This window comes from Schistocerca cancellata, chromosome 5 (genome assembly GCF_023864275.1).
Source record: "Schistocerca cancellata isolate TAMUIC-IGC-003103 chromosome 5, iqSchCanc2.1, whole genome shotgun sequence".
NCBI classification, from domain to species: Eukaryota; Metazoa; Arthropoda; class Insecta; order Orthoptera; family Acrididae; genus Schistocerca; species Schistocerca cancellata.
Window position 1 is genome coordinate 24,201,514 of NC_064630.1, and position 22,024 is coordinate 24,223,537.

The following is a 22,024-nucleotide window of genomic DNA, read 5'->3' on the forward strand; positions in this document are numbered from 1 at the left end:
TGCGAGGTTAGCACAAGGATTTAGTCACATTGTCTTTTATTTAACATTACTCAAAGTATTATACTGCGTGTGGCGTCCTTCTCTGCTCTGATTTTCATATATCGTGGAATTATGCACCACGTGGTCCATCATTATAAAAGTGAAAATTAATTGTCTCTCTTGGGTCACTTGTAACAATAACAACTGTACCTATAATAATTTTTTTCTTTATGAATTTAGATAAATTTTTCTTTCTGAATTTATGTAAAGTAATATAAGTAATGTTTTGAATTTCTTTTTCTTTTCGTGTCATGTTAAAGAAAACTGTAAACAACTTTTGAAATGAATGTTATTATTTATGTTAGATTTCAAGCAATTTGATAACCAAAGGAAAGTGTATTTAATGTTAAAACTATTGTAAAATGTGAAAATTGTAATTTAAACACTTGGTCCATACGTAGGTAATGCATTAGAATATGTGTAGTAGAAAACCTGTGGTGAATACCCTACCTGTAGGGGAGCGGGAAAAGGTGGATGCAGGCGAGCGCGGGAAAACGCACACTGGCGCGGTTCGGCACAACGGGCTCAGTATAACAGTCGGAGTTGGGCATCGGTCAGAGGAACATGTACTGTACCGAGGAGGCTATCTAGGAAAAGTGGATTCCATTGAGCCTCGGATGGGCCGATTCCGACGACTACTTGGCATGGCTATATCCTTAGGCACAAAATTGGAAAGATTACGACGCTAAGAAGAAGGAAAGTGCTGATACTGTGAGAGCCTTAGCCGTGCTTGTATGTGTGCTGTGCTGCCCACTATCTCGCTGCCCGCCACCCGCCGCACCGACGTGCACAGGTCAAACATTTATTTCATCTTTAGAAGTGTATCTGTGTGGACCAGTGTCGAAACTGTTTTGACTGTTCAATAATAACGTGACTGTTATCAGAGTTGCCTTAGCCGTTACTTATCCTTATCACTGACCTAGATAGGGTCCTTACCACGTATTGTGCAACCCGAGTATCCCGAACTGAAAGTTTACAGTTAGTATTAAATTATCTGCAGACCAATCTATGTTATAAAGAAATCTAAAGTTAGGTGTGTTCATGCAAATATTAGTAAAGAACAACAGTATGATTAAATTGAAAGATAAATTTTGAATGGAGCTAGCAATGTTATTTAATTGATTTGTGACTGAAATAATGATAACTAATTAATTCAAAAATAAGACAAAAGGGTAGTTATCCACAGATTGATAATTTTGAGTGTTAATTTACCTTCAGGACTTAATAGTTTCAGTATAACGACTATAACAGTTTCAGGCCCCCCCCCCTTCTCTTGCCCATTCTTTCACATCTAGAAGTGTACTGATCAGATTTGAACAGTAAAGTTAATTTCTATATTAAACCTAAGTGTATTAGTGTTTTTACCAATTTTAATAGTGACATTGTATGTGTGTTTTCAAAATTGCTAAATCTAGGGTAATCTATGCCCGATTTCAGTCTGATCAATATACAAAATGCAGTTCGTAGTAATCATTGTTGTGTGGTGTAGTGTAAATTTAGCTCGTCCAAACTAATACAAAAGGAGAGAACTTTAGTTCAGTGGATTTTTCCTATGCCAAACTTTGTCTTATAACGCAACAGTATTCCGTGTTGTTATGCTTGTACATGCACACACTTGTACAAGGAAAAACTCACCCAATGCCTAATTAGGCTGGCGACCGAATTATTAATCATTGGTAATATCTACTGTGTGTACTTCTTGTCCATGCGAACGCGTAATTGTATTTTGCATTTGCTTGACGCATCACTGTAGTTTCTAACCGAGTATAGGTTCGATATTGCTTCCATTAGGTACACGCGGTCAACTTATGTACTAAAATCCTTGTTTATAAGGTGAAGCCCGTGAACTTATTACAGTACAGGCTTTATAGAGTTAACGCACGTCCGACAGGGCGGTAGTGTTACACACTGATTTGCTTATTAGTAGTAAGGAATTTCACAAAAGCATCTTTGATTTGTTTTCCTTTCCCACTAATTTACAAAGGCATTTTTTTCCTTTTTTAAACTGCACACACTTGCTCTTATATTCGTACTTGAGACTGTGCTTCATTTGAGCACTAATTTTATAATGAATTCTGCCTTGAGCCGGATTATTAGTCAAAACGAAGACGACTGCCAGCAGCAGATACATTTTGAATTCTTGGCTGCTTTTACAGCTTGTAAGGTAAGTTAGATAAGCAAGTCTTTGAAAATTCTTGCTGCTACAAATGATGTTCGACTTTTTTCATGTTCTTTGTGGACAGACGTTAGGCTTTCAGATTTAGATAGCACTTCCTCATAGCACATGATTTTGTCTTTAAGGGAGGTCACATTGTAAGGTGATCATGCCATTTTCGTTTTTGTATGTTATTGATATGCACGTCAGAGAGATAGAGAGAGAGCAAGTTACGTCACTGTTCAACAATCTTTGGTCTTGCTGTGGCACGTCTTTGCCTCTCTGCAGTTTGATATATTCTTAGTTGGAGTGTGGTAGGTGATGGACGTATTCAGCAGCGCTGTGTGGACTTGTGATGGTATCTGTTAGATGAAGAAAGTTTTATTGTAAAGGACAGCAAGGATTAATATGAAGTATACACTGGAAGGCGAAAAGGATATCAACTTTGAGTAACGTTATTATATTTGAAGAGAAGAAGTTGGAAATAAGATGGTAGCACTGCACAGCTAGGAGTTATTATTGCTAGATAGTTAATTTGCTCAGAGCTGAGAGAAAGACCACCCTGAGTCATACATTAAAATATTAATTGATTAAAGTGTTTGATTTTTGTAGAAATTTTCTGTTGATATTGTGCCCTTTTTATCTTTGTTTGCTTTGTTAAACATAGTGTTATTCAGATGTATGTTACGTGTGAAGACCACGCGAAATTTTACTCTGTCTTTTTGAATACATGCTTCATTCTAAAACAAATGTCTTGGAATATCATTTCATGGGAATAGTTACCCTCCCCATCCCACTGTTTATCATTAGCCATTATCACATCTCACAGTTTCGATATAGTTTGGAAATTTTATTTAGAAACAGAAATCTAGTTTAGCCGGTGCTTTCTGTTTGCCGCTATGCTTTCGACATGATTAGGACCAGATAATTATATTACTTCCGTTGCGCATTTAATATAAAGACAATATGCATTCAGATCCGTTACAGTTCTGTTCAAATTATGTTCTGTTTGGCCAAACGTTAGCGTACGAGTTTAAGTTGGATAACTGATTGTGGGGGTATAACTTTGGTAATACGTAGACTTTTATAGAGTGGGAGGTAGAGTTGGGCTAAATTCCATATAGAAAGGAATATAGTGGGGAGCTCAGAACATCTATACTTCTCTATCACACTAGGACAAGACCGTATGTAACGGTGATCTTAAAGTCATTCACATATTCATTCATGTCCGTATTTCTTTCCCGTTGCGCAACGAAAGCGTCTCCTACTCTCAAGTATGTGGGGTGTTAAAAAAAAAAAAAAGATGGGTAACAGCACTGTGGGTATAACTGAAGTCTTTATTCAAAAGTAATCACCAGATGCCTGAGCACAACTATCCGAGTGCTTCACGAGCTGAAGAACTGACTGTTCCCAGAATTCCTGTGGCTGTGGCAGGGGCCAGTTCTCCACTGTTTACTTCAGTTCGTCACCGGTGTTGAAGCGCTTCCGTTTGAGGTGCTTTGTCAGCGGACCAAACACTTGTAAGTCGCAGGGCGACATGTCAGGGCTGTAAGGCGGATGCTCAAACAGCTTCCACTTGAACATGACCAAATCACTTTGTGTGACTTCGGACACGTGTGGATGTGCGTTATCGTGGAGCAGAATGACTTCCCTTGTGGGTATCCGAGGCCGTTTGCTCTTAATGGTCTTGCGAGGGCTATGGAGTGTCTCACAGAACACTCACTGTTGATGGTTTCCCCGTGCTCGAGGAATCTGATGAGTGTCGGAACTCGGCGTGGGGCGGAAAAAAAACGGGGAGCTTCACTTTGCCCGTCGAGGGTACAGCTTTGGTTTTCTTTTTGGAGAGGTGACGGCACTACATTCGCGTCCCTACATGAGTAACTACGTTGTGCCAAAGCAGCATACAGAAATTTCAGCCGGTTTAGTTGTTGATTCGTTTCGTACCTTTTCATTTGAACACACTTTATATTTCACTTAAACCGTCGCCAGATAGCGTTAGTACGACGGTTGCCCAGAAAATAATGCACCGCAATTTTTTTTCTCAGCCGAAAACAATGTTACGGCTGCAAGACGTTACGCAGATGTTATCTGAAGCCTCTTGAGTGAGGGCGCCAAGTTTTCGTCACTTCCAACAGATAGCGTAGCTGTAAGAGAGTTTCAAAATGACGTCGGTAGGTGATGTACGTTAGAAGCAACGTGCCGTCATTGAATTTCTCACTACGGAGAAAGAAACTGTGCGGAATACTCACAAACGCTTGTGCAAAGTATGTGGAGCATCTGCTGCTGAAAGAAGGAGGTACAGTTAGTCGCTGGGCGCGGAGGGTGAGGTCATCAGAAGGCGGTTCGGCGGAGCTCCAAGATTTGCAGTGGTCGGGGAGACCTTTCACGGCTGTCACACCTGACATGTTGCAGCGAGCTGATGTTTGGGACCGATAAAGGATGCCATGCGTGGAAGACATTTTGAGGACGATGAGGAGGTGATTCAGAGAGTGAAGCACTGGCTACGCCGCCAGGACAAGGATCGGTACCGATAGTGCATACACGCACTTGTTTCACGGCGGAGGAGGCCATAGAAAGGGATGGAGATTACGTGGAAAAATAGGGTGTGTTGATAAAACACCATTCTTTGGTGTGGGTAATTCTCATTATTTTCAATACAGAATTGTTGCAGGAAAAAATGTGGTGCGTTACTTTCATGGGAACCTCGTAATAATTATTGTTGGGTCAAAATTTTGTATAAAGAGGGACACGTTGTCAGGGCTTGTTATTGACGTCAGATTATTTCATATACTCAGTTCATTCCAAAGAAAAAGGAGTGGACGCTTTCAGAATGTTGAGAACTTGTACTCAGGACTGATAGAGGTAATTGAGAGTGCTCAGTACAGCACATCAAATGCCGCCACTTAGCAATAGCATCTGAAGAAGACCACTGTAAGTCGAAGCTTGTAATTTACGGCAAAACTAATTTTGTTGTAGAGGTGAATGGACTGACAGTTTTGTATAGAGATGATGTTATTCAGAAATGGTACTTATCGTTCCGCCCGGGACTCGGGTTGCGATGAGAGGACTTTGGCTAGGCAGTTAGTGCGTGACTCACCCGAGGGGCTGGCCTGGTGCATGAGGAAGAGCTCCTTCTCGAAGTCGTGCCGGCAGTAGAGCTGGCCTGCGCGCACCACGAACTGCTCGCCCTTCTGCAGCGGCTGGCAGCAGGCGGCGCACGCGAAGCACGCCACGTGGAAGACGTGCGCCTGCGCACGCATCACCAGCTCGTGCGGCAGCACCCGCTCGCCGCACCGCGAGCACTTGGCGCCGAACTTCCTGCCGGCAGCCGCACCCAGCCAGTCACTGGCCAGTCCCACCCTGCTCTGCTACCAGCAGCTCTACGTGGTCACCTCCCTTCCTAGCTAGCTACAGCACAGCCAGACACTCACCGAGAAACCGGATGTGTTCCAAACTGCTCAAGTCAAGTGGTGCACCACCTGCGTGTCTTCGAACGTGTATGAGCTTAGATTCAACGATGACCTAATGGGAAGTAGGTTGATGGTTTTACACTCCTGGAAATGGAAAAAAGAACACATTGACACCGGTGTGTCAGACCCACCATACTTGCTCCGGACACTGCGAGAGGGCTGTACAAGCAATGATCACACGCACGGCACAGCGGACACACCAGGAACCGCGGTGTTGGCCGTCGAATGGCGCTAGCTGCGCAGCATTTGTGCACCGCCGCCGTCAGTGTCAGCCAGTTTGCCGTGGCATACGGAGCTCCATCGCAGTCTTTAACACTGGTAGCATGCCGCGACAGCGTGGACGTGAACCGTATGTGCAGTTGACGGACTTTGAGCGAGGGCGTATAGTGGCCATGCGGGAGGCCGGGTGGACGTACCGCCGAATTGCTCAACACGTGAGGCGTGAGGTCTCCACAGTACATCGATGTTGTCGCCAGTGGTCGGCGGAAGGTGCACGTGCCCGTCGACCTGGGACCGGACCGCAGCGACGCACGGATGCACGCCAAGACCGTAGGATCCTACGCAGTGCCGTAGGGGACCGCACCGCCACTTCCCACCAAATTAGGGACACTGTTGCTCCTGGGGTATCGGCGAGGACCATTCGCAACCGTCTCCATGAAGCTGGGCTACGGTCCCGCACACCGTTAGGCCGTCTTCCGCTCACGCCCCAACATCGTGCAGCCCGCCTCGAGTGGTGTCGCGACAGGCGTGAATGGAGGGACGAATGGAGACGTGTCGTCTTCAGCGATGAGAGTCGCTTCTGCCTTGGTGCCAATGATGGTCGTATGCGTGTTTGGCGCCGTGCAGGTGAGCGCCACAATCAGGACTGCATACGACCGAGGCACACAGGGCCAACACCCGGCATCATGGTGTGGGGAGCGATCTCCTACACTGGCCGTACACCACTGGTGATCGTCGAGGGGACACTGAATAGTGCACGGTACATCCAAACCGTCATCGAACCCATCGTTCTACCATTCCTAGACCGGCAAGGGAACTTGCTGTTCCAACAGGACAATGCACGTCCGCAGGTATCCCGTGCCACCCAACGTGCTCTAGAAGGTGTAAGTCAACTACCCTGGCCAGCAAGATCTCCGGATCTGTCCCCCATTGAGCATGTTTGGGACTGGATGAAGCGTCATCTCACGCGGTCTGCACGTCCAGCACGAACGCTGGTCCAACTGAGGCGCCAGGTGGAAATGGCATGGCAAGCCGTTCCACAGGACTACATCCAGCATCTCTACGATCGTCTCCATGGGAGAATAGCAGCCTGCATTGCTGCGAAATGTGGATATACACTGTACTAGTGCCGACATTGTGCATGCTCTGTTGCCTGTGTCTATGTGCCTGTGGTTCTGTCAGTGTGATCATGTGATGTATCTGACCCCAGGAATGTGTCAATAAAGTTTCCCCTTCCTGGGACAATGAATTCACGATGTTATTATTTCAATTTCCAGGAGTGTACAAAACACTGAGGAGCAACGTGGACGCGTATAGCAGGCACAGAAAACTGGATGATACGTGTATCCAGCTGGGGATATCGACTGACTATCACGTTCACTGTACACCTACTATTTGATCAGAAGTATCCGGACACTGCTATGTAATCCACTATTGATCACTACGTGTCACGAGAGGCAGACCGTCAGTATAGAAACTGGTAATGAGTATTGTGTTCTCAGTAAGGAAGCGGCAACAGCTGAATGGGTAGCTAAGTAGATATCACTGACTTCGAAGGTCAACTAGTCGTTTGACGGCATCTGAGTAAAAAAACAAAAAACAAAAAAAAAGCATGACATCAGCGGAAGGAATCGCTTGTGAGTTCCAAAGCAGCACCAGCAATCCAGCTAACACAATAACTGCGCGTAGGGGTCTAGGGGTAGCGTCTTTGATTCATAATCAAAACGTCTTTGGACCCGGGTTCGATCACCGCCACTGCCTAAATTTTGATAAATAATCAGCATTGGCGGCCGAAGACTTCCGGCATAAGAAGTCAGCCTCATTCTGCCAACGGCCTTGTCAAAGAGGGCGAAGGAGCGGATAGAGGTTCAGGGCACTCTCTTGTCCTAGGGGTGGGAAATTGCCCCTAAAGGCGGAAGAATCAGCAATCATCATCGACATGAGCATGCAGAATGCAATGGAAACCACTGCATTAAAGACACGTAACGTGTATCCACAGGACATGTGGCCTGTAATTGAAGAAGTGTCATGATGACCTCTCCATTGGCAAAAGATTCCGGAATAGTCCCCCATTCGGATCTCCAGGAGGGGACTGCCAAGGGGGAGGTTACCATGAGAAAAAGATTGAATAATCAACGAAAGGATAACGTTCTACGAGTCGGGGCGTGGAATGTCAGAAGCTTGAACGTGGTAGGGAAACTAGAATATCTGAAAAGGGAAATGCAAAGGCTCAATCTAGATATAGTAGGGGTCAGTGAAGTGAAGTGGAAGGAAGACAAGGATTTCTGGTCAGATGAGTATCGGGTAATATCAACAGCAGCAGAAAATGGTATAACAGGTGTAGGATTCGTTATGAATAGGAAGGTAGGGCAGGGGGTGTGTTACTGTGAACAGTTCAGTGACCAGGTTGTTCTAATCTGAATCGACAGCAGACCAACACCGACAACGATAGTTCAGGTATACATGCCGACGTCGCAAGCTGAAGATGAACAGATAGAGAAAGTGTATGAGGATATTGAAAGGGTAATGCAGTATGTAAAGGGGGACGAAAATCTAATAGTCATGGGCGACTGGAATGCAGTTGTAGGGGAAGGAGTAGAAGAAAAGGTTACAGGAGAATATGGGCTTGGGACAAGGAATGAAAGAGGAGAAAGACTAATTGAGTTCTGTAATAAGTTTCAGCTAGTAATAGCGAATACCCTGTTCAAGAATCACAAGAGGAGGAGGTATACTTGGAAAAGGCCGGGAGATACGGGAAGATTTCAATTAGATTACATCATGATCAGACAGAGATTCCGAAATCAGATACTGGACTGTAAGGCGTACCCAGGAGCAGATATAGACTCAGATCACAATATAGTAGTGATGAAGAGTAGGCTGAAGTTCAAGACATTAGTCAGGAAGAATCAATACGCAAAGAAGTGGGATACGGAAGTACTAAGGAATGACGAGATACGTTTGAAGTTCTCTAACGCTATAGATACAGCAATAAGGAATAGCGCGGTAGGCAGTACAGTTGAAGAGGAATGGACATCTCTAAAAAGGGCCATCACAGAAGTTGGGAAGGAAAACATAGGTACAAAGAAGGTAGCTGCGAAGAAACCATGGGTAACAGAAGAAATACTTCAGTTGATTGATGAAAGGAGGAAGTACAAACATGTTCCGGGAAAATCAGGAATACAGAAATACAAGTCGCTGAGGAATGAAATAAATAGGAAGTGCAGGGAAGCTAAGACGAAATGGCTGCAGGAAAAATGTGAAGACATCGACAGACTCAGCATACAGGAAAGTGAAAACAACCTTTGGTGACATTAAAAGCAACGGTGGTAAGGTGGAAAGAATACATTGAAAGCTTGTATGAGGGTGAAGATTTGTCTGATGTGATAGAAGAAGAAACAGGAGTCGATTTAGAAGAGATAGGGGATCCAGTATTAGAATCGGAATTTAAAAGAGCTTTGGAGAACTTACGGTCAAATAAGGCAGAAGGGATAGATAACACTCCATCAGAATTTCTAAAATCATTGGGGGAAGTGGCAACAAAACGACTATTCACGTTGGTGTGTAGAATATATGAGTCTGGCGATATACCATCTGACTTTCGGAAAAGCATCATCCACACAATTTCGAAGACGGCAAGAGCTGACAAGTGCGAGAATTATCGCACAATCAGCTTAACAGCTCATATATCGAAGCTGCTTACAAGAATAATATACAGAAGAATGGAAAAGAAAATTGAGAATGCGCTAGGTGACGATCAGTTTGGCTTTAGGAAAAGTAAAGGGACGAGAGAGGCAATTCTGACGTTACGGCTAATAATGGAAGCAAGGCTAATGAAAAATCAAGACACTTTCATAGGATTTGTCGACCTGGAAAAAGCGTTCGAGAATATAAAATGGTGCAAGCTGTTCGAGATTCTGAAAAAAGTAGGGGTAAGCTATAGGGAGAGACGGGTCATATACAATATGTACAACAACCGAGAGGGAATAATAAAAGTGGACGATCAAGAACGAAGTGCTCGTATTAAGAAGGGTGTAAGACAAGGCTGTAGCCTTTCGCCCCTACTCTTCAATCTGTACATCGAGGAAGCAATGATGGAAATAAAAGAAAGGTTCAGGAGTGGAATTAAAATACAAGGTGAAAGGATATCAATGATACGATTCGCTGATGGCATTGCTATCCTGAGTGAAAGTAAAGAAGAATTAAATGATCTGCTGAACGGAATGAACAGTCTAATGAGTACACAGTATGGTTTGAGAGTAAATCGGAGAAAGGCGAAGGTAATGAGAAGTAGTAGAAATGAGAACAGCGAGAAACTTAACATCAGGATTGATGGTCACGAAGTCAATGAAGTTAAGGAATTCTGCTACCTAGGCAGTAAAATAACCAATGACAGTCGGAGCAAGGAGGACATCAAAAGCAGACTCGCTATGGCAAAAAAGGCATTTCTGGCCAAGAGAAGTCTACTAATATCAAATACCGGCCTTAATTTGAGGAAGAAATTTCTGAGGATGTACGTCTGGAGTACAGCATTGTATGGTAGTGAAACATGGACTGTGGGAAAACCGGAACAGAAGAGAATCGAAGGATTTGAGATGTGGTGCTATAGACGAATGTTGAAAATTAAGTGGACTGATAAGGTAAGGAATGAGGAGGTTCTACGCAGAATCGGAGAGGAAAGGAATATGTGGAAAACACTGATAAGGAGAAGGGAGAGGATGATAGGACATCTGCTAAGACATGAGGGAATGACTTCCATGGTACTAGAGGGATCTGTAGAGGGCAAAAACTGTAGAGGAAGACAGAGATTGAAATACGTCCAGCAAATAATTGAGGACGTAGGTTGCAAGTGCTACTCTGAGATGAAGAGGTTAGCACAGGAAAGGAGTTCGTGGCAGGCCGCATCAAACCAGTCAGTAGACCGATGACAAAAAAAAAGGGATATAAAAAAAGAATGGCATACCATGGTCGAGCAATTCTTCATAACCTACAGGCTCACCATTATTGAACTACATTAAAGAAAATCGTCATAACTCGTGAGGGGTTCGCTGCGGGGGATGATGGGAATTACAGTACTGGCCATTAAAATTGCTACACCATGAAGAAGACGTGCTACAGACGGGAAATTTAACCGACAGGAAAAGATGCTATGATATGCAAATGATTAGCTTTGCAGAGCGTTCACACAAGGTTGGCGCTGGTGGCGACACCTACAACGTGCTGACACGAGGAAAGTTTCCAACCGATTTCCCATACACAAACAGCAGTTGACCGGCGTTGCCTGTTCAAACGGTGTTGTGATGCCTCGTGTAAGGAGGAAAAATGCGTACCATCACGTTTCCGACTTTGATAAAGGTCGGATTGTAGCCTATCGCAATTACGGTTTATCGTATCGCGACATTGCTGTTCGCGCTGGTCGAGATCAAATGACTGTTAGCAGAATATGGAATCGGTGGGTTCAGGAGGGTAATACGGAACGCCGTGCTGGATCCCAACGGCCTCGTATCACTAGCAGTCCAGATGACAGGCATCTTATTCGCATGGTTGTAACGGATCGTGCAGCCACGTCTCGATCCCTGAGTCAACAGACGGGGACGTTTGGAAGACAACAACCATCTGCACGAACAGTTCGACGACGTTTGGAGCAGCGTGGACTATCAGCTCTGAGACCACGGCTGCGGTATCCTTGACGCTGCATCACAGACAGGAGCGCCTGCGATGGTGTACTCAACGACGACCCTGGGTGCACGAATGGCAAAACGTCTTTTTTTCGGATGAATCCAGGTTCTGTTTACAGCATCATGATGGTCGCATCCGTGTTTGGCGACATCGCGGTGGACGCACATTGGAAGCGTATGTTCGTCATCGCCATACTGGCGTATCACCCGGCCTGATGGTATGGGGTCCCATTGGTTACCCGTCTCGGTCACCTCTTGTTCGGATTGACGGCACTTTGAACAGCGGACATTACATTTCAGATGTCTTACGACCAGTGGTTCTACGCTTCATTCGACCCCTGCGAAACCCTACATTTCAGCAGGATAATCACTTGTCAGTTCTAGTATAATATATTTGTCCAATGGATACCCATTTATCATCTGCATTTCTTCTTGGTGTAGCAATTTTAATGGCCAGTAGTGTATTTGATGAGAAGTATCCGGACACTCCTATGTAATGCAGAATTGATCACTACGAGTGAGGAGAGGCAGACACGTCAGTATACAATCAGGTAATGAGTATCGTATTCTCAGTAAAGAAGCGGCATCAGCAGACTGGGTCGCTAAGGAGATATCACTGACTTCGAAAGTCGACTAGACATTTGACGGCATCTGAGTAAAAAATCTATCAGGGGTATTCGAACCCCTCTACAGCTACCCACGTCGACTGTTCGTGGAGTGGTTGTGAAGTGCAAACGCGAAGGAACGACCACAGTTAAGGCGAAGGAACGACCACAGTAGTTATGCTGAAGCCGGACACACCTCATCTGCCGACGGACTGCGCGTAGGGACATAAGAAAAAAAGAATGCGCTACAGTGGTCGAACAATTCCTCATAACTTCTGAATGGTTTGCGTTAGGACATTCAAATACACGATTCGCTGCGGGGCATGATGGGAATTAGTATGGTTAGGTTCGGTTTTGTTTAGCGACGAAGCCCACTTTCATTTGGATGGGTTCGTCAATAAGCAAAATTGACACATTTGGGGAACTGAGAATCCGCAATTCGCGATCGAGAAGTCTCTTCACCCTCAACGGATGACTATGTGGTGTTCGTTGTCTAGACACGGAATAATCGGTGCGCTTTCCTGTCGTGGCACGGTGACTACCGAACAGTACGTGAAGGTTTTGGGAAATGATTTCATCCCCATTATCCAATGTGATTCCAGTTTCGGCAAAATGTGGTTCACGCAAGACGTGGCTCGACCACATCGAAGCAGGATCTCCTGGAGGACCACTCTGACGACCGCATTCTGGCTCTGGGGTACCCAGAGGCCCCTGGCATGGGCCTCGATTGGCCACCATATTCTCCGGATCTGAACACACGCGACTCATTTTTGTGGGGCTATATGGAAGACAAATGGCTCTGAGCACTATGCGACTTAACTTCTGAAGTCATCAGTCGCCCAGAACTTAGAACTAATTAAACCTAACTAACCTAAGGACATCACACACATCCATGCCCGAGGCAGGATTCGAACCTGCGACCGTAGCGGTCGCTCGGTTCCAGACTGTAGCGCCTAGAACCGCACGGCCACTCCGGCCGGTGGAAGACAAGGTGTACAACAATAATCTCAAAACAGCCATTCAGGAGGTCATCGTCAGCATCGATGTTCTGCGACTTTTGTAGGTCATACAGAATTTCGCTATTCGTCTGTCAGACATCACCGCCAATAATGGCAGGCATAAATAACATGTCACAACCTAAATTCGAATAGCTATAATAACATTTGCATGTTGAACAAAGTGTGTGCACACCGATGTCTGTAACTAATTTACTGTTTTTTTCAATAACTGTCTCTCTGTATTTCTGTAGTCAAGACTAAGCGACGCATGAGGTGGTGGAAAGAAAGACGCCGCTGGACAGAGTGGATGATTGCAAACGAGTTCTTTGGTGTCACGCTATGTCCTGTGGCAATGAGATGTGGGGAACATTACCCACCATTACGTGTGGCGCCAAATAGTCAACAGTGCGGGAAGGAGGAGGTGGTGTTGCGGTACAGGGGAGTTTTCAGCCGGTAGGGCGTGGGCCTTTATTGCATCTAATTAAACACTAAATGCGGAAGGATATAAGCACGTTTTACAGCGATCGGTAATGCGTACACTAGAGAGACGATGAACATATCAGGGTGAAAATGAACCTTGTCATAATGCAACATTTGTGAGGCAATGGTTTACGGATAATAACAATACTGAGATGGATTGGCTTGCCCACACTCCCGAACAGAACCCAGCGGCACAGTTTTGCGATGAGACACATCGTCGTCTTCACTCCAGAGGCCAGCGTCCACCATCTCTACCCTCTCTCGTTTCGGCTCTTGAGGAAGAATGGACTGCCATTATACCACCGACATTGAGTCACCTCATTCAAAGTAGCAGCGCTGATGATGGTGATCTATAGTTTGTGGGGAACTCAACTGCGCTGTCGCCTGCACCCATACAAAATCCCAATGTTGACACAGTCCAATTATTTTTTTCACAGTCCAATCTCGCCACTGCCACGATTGACGAAGATGATGATGAAATGATGAGAACAACACAGACACCCAGTCCCCTGGCAGAGGAAATCCCCAACCCGGCCGGGAAGCGAACCCGGGACCCTGTGATCCAGAAGCAGCAACGCTAACCACTAGACCACGAGCTGCGGACTCCAGTAGCGGTCAAGCCGTCATAATAGGCAGAGGGTGTCCGGATACTTTTGATCGTACAGTGTACGTTTAATAGAGACGACTGGGCAGAGATCCGCAGTTGAACTCGACGCAGAATCCGTAACTAATAATTATATGTAAATCGAGTAGAACAAAGGATCCTGCTGTATCTTTTCCTATTCTTCTGATTCGTTTGATGCACTCTGAACCCATTTCTTCCCCAGTGTCAACATCTTCATCTCAGAGTAGCACTTATAACCAACGGTTTCATTTATTTTTCCCCCTCAATTTTTCCTCTCTGTGCCTCCCTATAGCGCCTTAAGGTATCAACTCATGACGCATAATTCTATCCCATTTTCTAGTAAATGGTTTCCACACATTCTCTGAGGAATATCTTCTGTATTAATAGTATCACTTCACACAATTTTCGGCAGGCAGTAGGCAACAGGCCTACTAAAGGGACTTCTTACAACACACTTTTCCGACCTATTCTAGAGTACTGCTGGGCGGTGTGGGATCCACATCAGGTGGGCTGACCGATGACATCGAAAAAGTACAAAGAAGGGCAGCTCGTTTTGTATTATCGCGAAATAGGGGAGATAGTTTCACAGACATGATACGTGAATTGGAGTTGCAATCATTAAAATAAGTCGATTTTCGTTGCGATGGGATCTTCTCATGAAATTTCAATCACCAGTTTTCTCCTCCGATTGCGAAAACATTCTGTGGGAACCCACCTACATAGGGAGAAATGATCATCACGATAAAATAAGAGAAATCAGGGTTCGCGCAGAAAAATTTAAGTGCTCGTTTTTCCCGCTTGCCGTTCGAGAGTTGAACGGTAGAGAGACAGCTTGAAGGGGGTTCATTGAAACCTCCGCCAGGTACTTTATTGTGAATAGGAGACTAATCACGTAGACGTAGACTACGCTTGTTTTAGTCCTCTTTGCTTGTGCCTGTCTCTGCTTCTTATATCCTCCTTGCTTCGGTCGTCATGTACGGTTTTCCTTAGAAGGTAGCAGAGATCCTTCGTCTCCAGCTGAATGCCCAGTTTTAATGAAAAATACATCGCTAATTTGATTTTTGCTACTCGTCATTGTTTTCATCTTTCTTCAGTTTGATCTCAGTCCACAATTTGTACGCATTGGTCTGTTCATTCCATTGAACAGTTCTTACTCGGTAACGCTGAAGACAGCATCAGAATCAAGCAGCGAACCCGAGAAAAATTCACAAGTGGGTAAGAAGGGATAGCGTACGCCGTTATAAAAAAAACACCAGTTTGGATGCGAACTGGGCAGTGCGTTCTCGGACGAGACATCTAAGTTCCTGTGTTAGTACGAACCATAATTGTTCGCTCTACTGATTGGATGCCAAGTGTGGTGTTTTCTATAGTCGAGTTCAATGAAAACTAAATTCTGACCCCCCCTTTTAACACCAAAAATTCATCTTTTGGATTTCATCGACGATCAGTGATGAATCATCTAATTAAAACGGCTGCAGGAGTTTGCTCTCAGGATCCACTTGTGCTAAGGGTGCAGAGTTTCATGTAGTAAGTAATACGTCGTAACATGTCTCCTTGTATTATGTAAACAGACATCACAATCATATTTTGCAATAACAACAGTCATCTTACGCATTTTTTCAGTGATGCCAACTAACTTTGGAAGTAAATCACAAAAATAATGGTTTGGAGGTCTAACGAGGTATTTCAACATCAGCTGACTCAGAACTGCCATAACTGAGTCAACTATTTCTTTCACAACCCATTCTACCGTCTTACTAAAGTAAAATAAATGTAAATTTATGAAATTTCAAACAGCTGTGAAATGAAGTGCAAAATGTCTCATCTTAAATAAACTTTCATGCTATTCCAAAACTGGTATTAGATTATTCAAGTCTGGAATATTACCGAAGTTATGGAGAATTTAATATTAGGATTAATATTTTATTAATGTAAATTCACCTGACGCGTTTGGGCTAGAGTTATACGTGCATAACATGATCTTTTTTCCTCTGCCACCATTTGAGGGAACGTTTTATTTGGAAAACAGTTGGAAATACAACTTCGGAAGGATTGTATAGTATCTATAGGATCAGAAAACAATTAACGATGTACTTATATGGATATCCATATAAGTATATACACTCCTGGAAATTGAAATAAGAACACCGTGAATTCATTGTCCCAGGAAGGGGAAACTTTATTGACACATTCCTGGGGTCAGATACATCACATGATCACACTGACAGAACCACAGGCACATAGACACAGGCAACAGAGCATGCACAATGTCGGCACTAGTACAGTGTATATCCACCTTTCGCAGCAATGCAGGCTGCTATTCTCCCATGGAGACGATCGTAGAGATGCTGGATGTAGTCCTGTGGAACGGCTTGCCATGCCATTTCCACCTGGCGCCTCAGTTGGACCAGCGTTCGTGCTGGACGTGCAGACCGCGTGAGACGACGCTTCATCCAGTCCCAAACATGCTCAATGGGGGACAGATCCGGAGATCTTGCTGGCCAGGGTAGTTGACTTACACCTTCTAGAGCACGTTGGGTGGCACGGGATACATGCGGACGTGCATTGTTCTGTTGGAACAGCAAGTTCCCTTGCCGGTCTAGGAATGGTAGAACGATGGGTTCGATGACGGTTTGGATGTACCGTGCACTATTAGTGTCCCCTCGACGATCACCAGTGGTGTACGGCCAGTGTAGGAGATCGCTCCCCACACCATGATGCCGGGTGTTGGCCCTGTGTGCCTCGGTCGTATGCAGTCCTGATTGTGGCGCTCACCTGCACGGCGCCAAACACGCATACGACCATCACTGGCACCAAGGCAGAAGCGACTCTCATCGCTGAAGACGACACGTCTCCATTCGTCCCTCCATTCACGCCTGTCGCGACACCACTCGAGGCGGGCTGCACGATGTTGGGGCGTGAGCGGAAGACGGCCTAACGGTGTGCGGGACCGTAGTCCAGCTTCATGGAGACGGTTGCGAATGGTCCTCGCCGATACCCCAGGAGCAACAGTGTCCCTAATTTGCTGGGAAGTGGCGGTGCGGTCCCCTACGGCACTGCGTAGGATCCTACGGTCTTGGCGTGCATCCGTGCGTCGCTGCGGTCCGGTCCCAGGTCGACGGGCACGTGCACCTTCCGCCGACCACTGGCGACAACATCGATGTACTGTGGAGACCTCACGCCCCACGTGTTGAGCAATTCGGCGGTACGTCCACCCGGCCTCCCGCATGCCCACTATACGCCCTCGCTCAAAGTCCGTCAACTGCACATACGGTTCACGTCCACGCTGTCGCGGCATGCTACCAGTGTTAAAGACTGCGATGGAGCTCCGTATGCCACGGCAAACTGGCTGACACTGACGGCGGCGGTGCACAAATGCTGCGCAGCTAGCGCCATTCGACGGCCAACACCGCGGTTCCTGGTGTGTCCGCTGTGCCGTGCGTGTGATCATTGCTTGTACAGCCCTCTCGCAGTGTCCGGAGCAAGTATGGTGGGTCTGACACACCGGTGTCAATGTGTTCTTTTTTCCTTTTCCAGGAGTGCAGTTCTGGCAATGCCGACCATGACCTTCTTCTTCTTTGCGGATGCACACATATTCCGCGAACTCTTACGGAACTTGGTAAGAACATCTTCCATGAGTAATGAGTGTGTTGGGGTGGGACACTACGAATGTAGTGTGTGGACACACAAGGTGGGAATGTCGGTCTCGCGGGAGGCGTGCGCGAGATAGTCCTTGTAGTCACACTCTCCTCTGAGCTCTCGGTGGCTCAGCTGGATCGAGCGTCTGCCGTGTAAGCAGGAGATCCCGGGTTCGAGTCCCGGTCGGGGCACACATTTTCACCTGTCCCCGTTGATATATATCAACGCCCGTGAGCAGCTGGCGGTATTAATATAACTCTAATTAGCGATGTTGTGCTCTTGTTATAAACGTGCCTTATGTATAAAAAAGAAGGATTTAAGTAAAATGAAAAGCCACCTACCGATGTGCGGCGGAGGGTACTTCTAGTACTACTAAATGATCCACTCCTTCCCTGTTCGAATCGCGAATGGCGCGTGCGGGGAACGATTGTCTGTGTTAACTCTAATGTCCTCAATTTTGTCATCGTGGTCGTTTCGTGAGTTGTATATGACAGGAAGTAATATGTTGTCCGACTTCATTGATCGAAAATCCATTATGAAATTACATCACAAATATCAGAATTGTGAGCAATTGTAGCGTGCCATAACGAGGCATTGCGAAGTCTAAAGCGAAAAAAAGAATAAAAAAGAAGAAAGAATGTTACAAGAAAGTATCATAAAGATATGCAACATACAGTATAGAACACCAGAGAGAACAGCAAAAACAAAACGAGGCAAACTTACAATTATGGGTAAAGATGTTGAAGAAGAGCTGGTTTAGTATTGTCTTGCTATGGAAACATCTTCCCTTGGGCTTACTCTTAATGATTTGTGAAGAATGGTCGTACATCTGCCAGAGAGAAATAACAAAATGGTTCAACTGGCTCTGAGCACTATGGGACTTAACATCTGTGGTCGTCAGTCCCCTAGAACTTAGAACTACTTAAACCTAACTAACCTAAGGACATCACACACATCCATGCCCGAGGCAGGATTCGATCCTGCGACGTAGCGGTCGCGCGGATCCAGACTGAAGCGCCTAGAACCGCTCAGCCACCATCGGCCGGCGAGAAATAACAGTGAACATTCATTGTAAGATGACATTGCAAAGAAAAAGTGGGTTAGTTTTTTTCTTGAACGTACAAAACCAAATTGTCTGAAATCTTATAGCAGAGCCCTTGGGTACAGCAAAGAAAACTCAAAGAAATTCCATAACCTTCTGTAAGATGTTATAAACGGCCCAGTCACATTAATGTGACCACGTCTCAAAAACGCGAATAAGCGCCTTTAGCAGCGCGGACGTGCAGGAAGGGAGTGAGTGAGGTCGTGCAAAGTATCAGCAGAGACGTGGAGCCATGCCCGATCTAGTGCTGTGGACAGCTGCGCTAGGTTTCGTGGTTGAGTATCCACGGCGCGGACTGCTGGATCATGGTCGTCACACAGCTTCCCGATTTGGTTTAACTCCGGGGGTTTGGTGGCCACGGGGGATCAGTAAACTCGTCCTGGTTTTCTCTGAAAAATGCACGTACACTGCGAGCATTATCCTAATGTTATATGCCGTCATGCCGAGGAAAAGAAACTGCATGTGACAGGGGACATAGTCCCGAGGATAGATGCACACTCGTGTTGATACGCTGTACGTTTCAAAATCACAAAATCGCCCAGGGAATGCCACGAGAAGATTCCCCAGACCATAAAGCTCCCTCCTCCGGCCTGGAGCACTCCGACGTTTGTTGCAGGGCTGTAGACGCCAAAGGGCATCTATGGGATGGAACATAAAACTTGATTCATTTGAAAAGCCGACCTCCACTCAGCAGACGTCCAGTTGGGCTACAGGTGTGCAAGTCTGGCCTTCGTCGCTGATGAACGGCTGTCAGCAGTGTTCGTGCCGCGAGGTCGACGTACTGCAGCGTTCACAGAGCGCTCGTTCAGGAGAACACTGTTGGCAGCCCCTTTTCCCATCTGGGCAATCAGTTGCTCAACACTGCACGTCTATTCGCCCGCACTGATTTCTGCAGCTGATGTTTGCTGCTGTCGTCATGGCCCACGGTGCCTCAGCGCCGATTCTGATAACACCATTTTGCCACGCACGATATACTTTATCCACGCTGGCACACGAACAGTTTACAAACGTAGCCGTTTTAGAAATGATTCCACTCTGTCTCGAAGGCAGTGATCATGCCTTTTTGGACGTCAGATACATCGCTCCGTCTCCGGGTTACGACAACGGCGCACTGATTTCTGTCCTCCCCCCCCCCCCCCGTCTACCCCCCACACCCCCTCTCTACCCCCTCTACCCCCCCTCCCCCACCACCACCATCGGAAACAATTCATGTACCCGCCACTGCCAGCTGCTACCTGCCGTCTGTGAATGGTTATTGCACATTGAAGTTTAGCATAAGCTGTGGTCATATTAAACTGACTCCACCGTGTATAGTATCTGCTTTCAAAGTAGATTATGTTTTCTGTGATTTAATACCTTTTCCTAATTTGGTTTGGCGTTATTTTGATTCGACGTTATTGGAAACAGGCGTCAAATAATGCATAAAATGCAATTCTGACCATCAGCCGCTTTAAAACCCAAATATCGACCAGTTGCAGTCATGCACCATCTTCACGGAGAAAGGTTTATATGGTTTAACCCGCAGCATGACATTTTTCATTACTTAAGTAATGTGTAGAGCATGTCATGAATGTGGGTCCCGGGTTCGATTACCGGCCGGGTTGGGGATTTTCTCTGCCCGGGGACTGGGTGTTTGTGTTGTACTCATCATTTCATCATCACCATCATTTGTGAGAGTGACTGGATTGGATTGTGAAAAGAAATGGACTGTGTAAAAATTGGGGCTTTGCACGGGCGTCGATAACCGCTCAGTTGAGCGCCCCACAAACCAAACATCATTAAACATCATCATGTTACGAATATCAGTATACCACATAGGACTTTTAAACTACACTCCTGGAAATGGAAAAAAGAACACATTGACACCGGTGTGTCAGACCCACCATACTTGCTCCGGACACTGCGAGAGGGCTGTACAAGCAATGATCACACGCACGGCACAGCGGACACACCAGGAACCGCGGTGTTGGCCGTCGAATGGCGCTAGCTGCGCAGCATTTGTGCACCGCCGCCGTCAGTGTCAGCCAGTTTGCCGTGGCATACGGAGCTCCATCGCAGTCTTTAACACTGGTAGCATGCCGCGACAGCGTGGACGTGAACCGTATGTGCAGTTGACGGACTTTGAGCGAGGGCGTATAGTGGGCATGCGGGAGGCCGGGTGGACGTACCGCCGAATTGCTCAACACGTGGGGCGTGAGGTCTCCACAGTACATCGATGTTGTCGCCAGTGGTCGGCGGAAGGTGCGCGTGCCCGTCGACCTGGGACCGGACCGCAGCGACGCACGGATGCACGCCAAGACCGTAGGATCCTACGCAGTGCCGTAGGGGACCGCACCGCCACTTCCCAGCAAATTAGGGACACTGTTGCTCCTGGGGTAACGGCGAGGACCATTCGCAACCGTCTCCATGAAGCTGGGCTACGGTCCCGCACACCGTTAGGCCGTCTTCCGCTCACGCCCCGACATCGTGCAGCCCGCCTCCAGTGGTGTCGCGACAGGCGTGAATGGAGGGACGAATGGAGACGTGTCGTCTTCAGCGATGAGAGTCGCTTCTGCCTCGGTGCCAATGATGGTCGTATGCGTGTTTGGCCCGTGCAGGTGAGCGCCACAATCAGGACTGCATACGACCGAGGCACACAGGGCCAACACCCGGCATCATGGTGTGGGGAGCGATCTCCTACACTGGCCGTACACCACTGGTGATCGTCGAGGGGACACTGAATAGTGCACGGTACATCCAAACCGTCATCGAACCCATCGTTCTACCATTCCTAGACCGGCAAGGGAACTTGCTGTTCCAACAGGACAATGCACGTCCGCATGTATCCCGTGCCACCCAACGTGCTCTAGAAGGTGTAAGTCAACTACCCTGGCCAGCAAGATCTCCGGACCTGTCCCCCATTGAGCATGTTTGGGACTGGATGAAGCGTCGTCTCACGCGGTCTGCACGTCCAGCACGAACGCTGGTCCAAGTGAGGCGCCAGGTGGAAATGGCATGGCAAGCCGTTCCACAGGACT

The 22,024-nt window shown here is 46.5% G+C and overlaps 1 protein-coding gene and 1 non-coding gene across 2 annotated transcripts in view; one reads left to right on the forward strand and one right to left on the reverse strand.

The window, feature by feature from the left end:
• The window catches only part of LOC126188338 (LIM homeobox transcription factor 1-beta), a 154,126-nt gene that overhangs the window by 52,305 nt on the left and 79,797 nt on the right, over positions 1 to 22,024 (reverse strand). Inside the window, exon 3 of the mRNA XM_049929936.1 lies at positions 5,292 to 5,512. Within this exon, the coding sequence (XP_049785893.1) occupies positions 5,292 to 5,512 (221 nt within the window). The remainder of the gene's footprint in view (positions 1 to 5,291; positions 5,513 to 22,024) is intronic.
• Positions 18,022 to 18,096, forward strand: Trnat-ugu (transfer RNA threonine (anticodon UGU)). Its single transcript has one exon. It is a non-coding gene; the product is annotated as a tRNA-Thr (tRNA).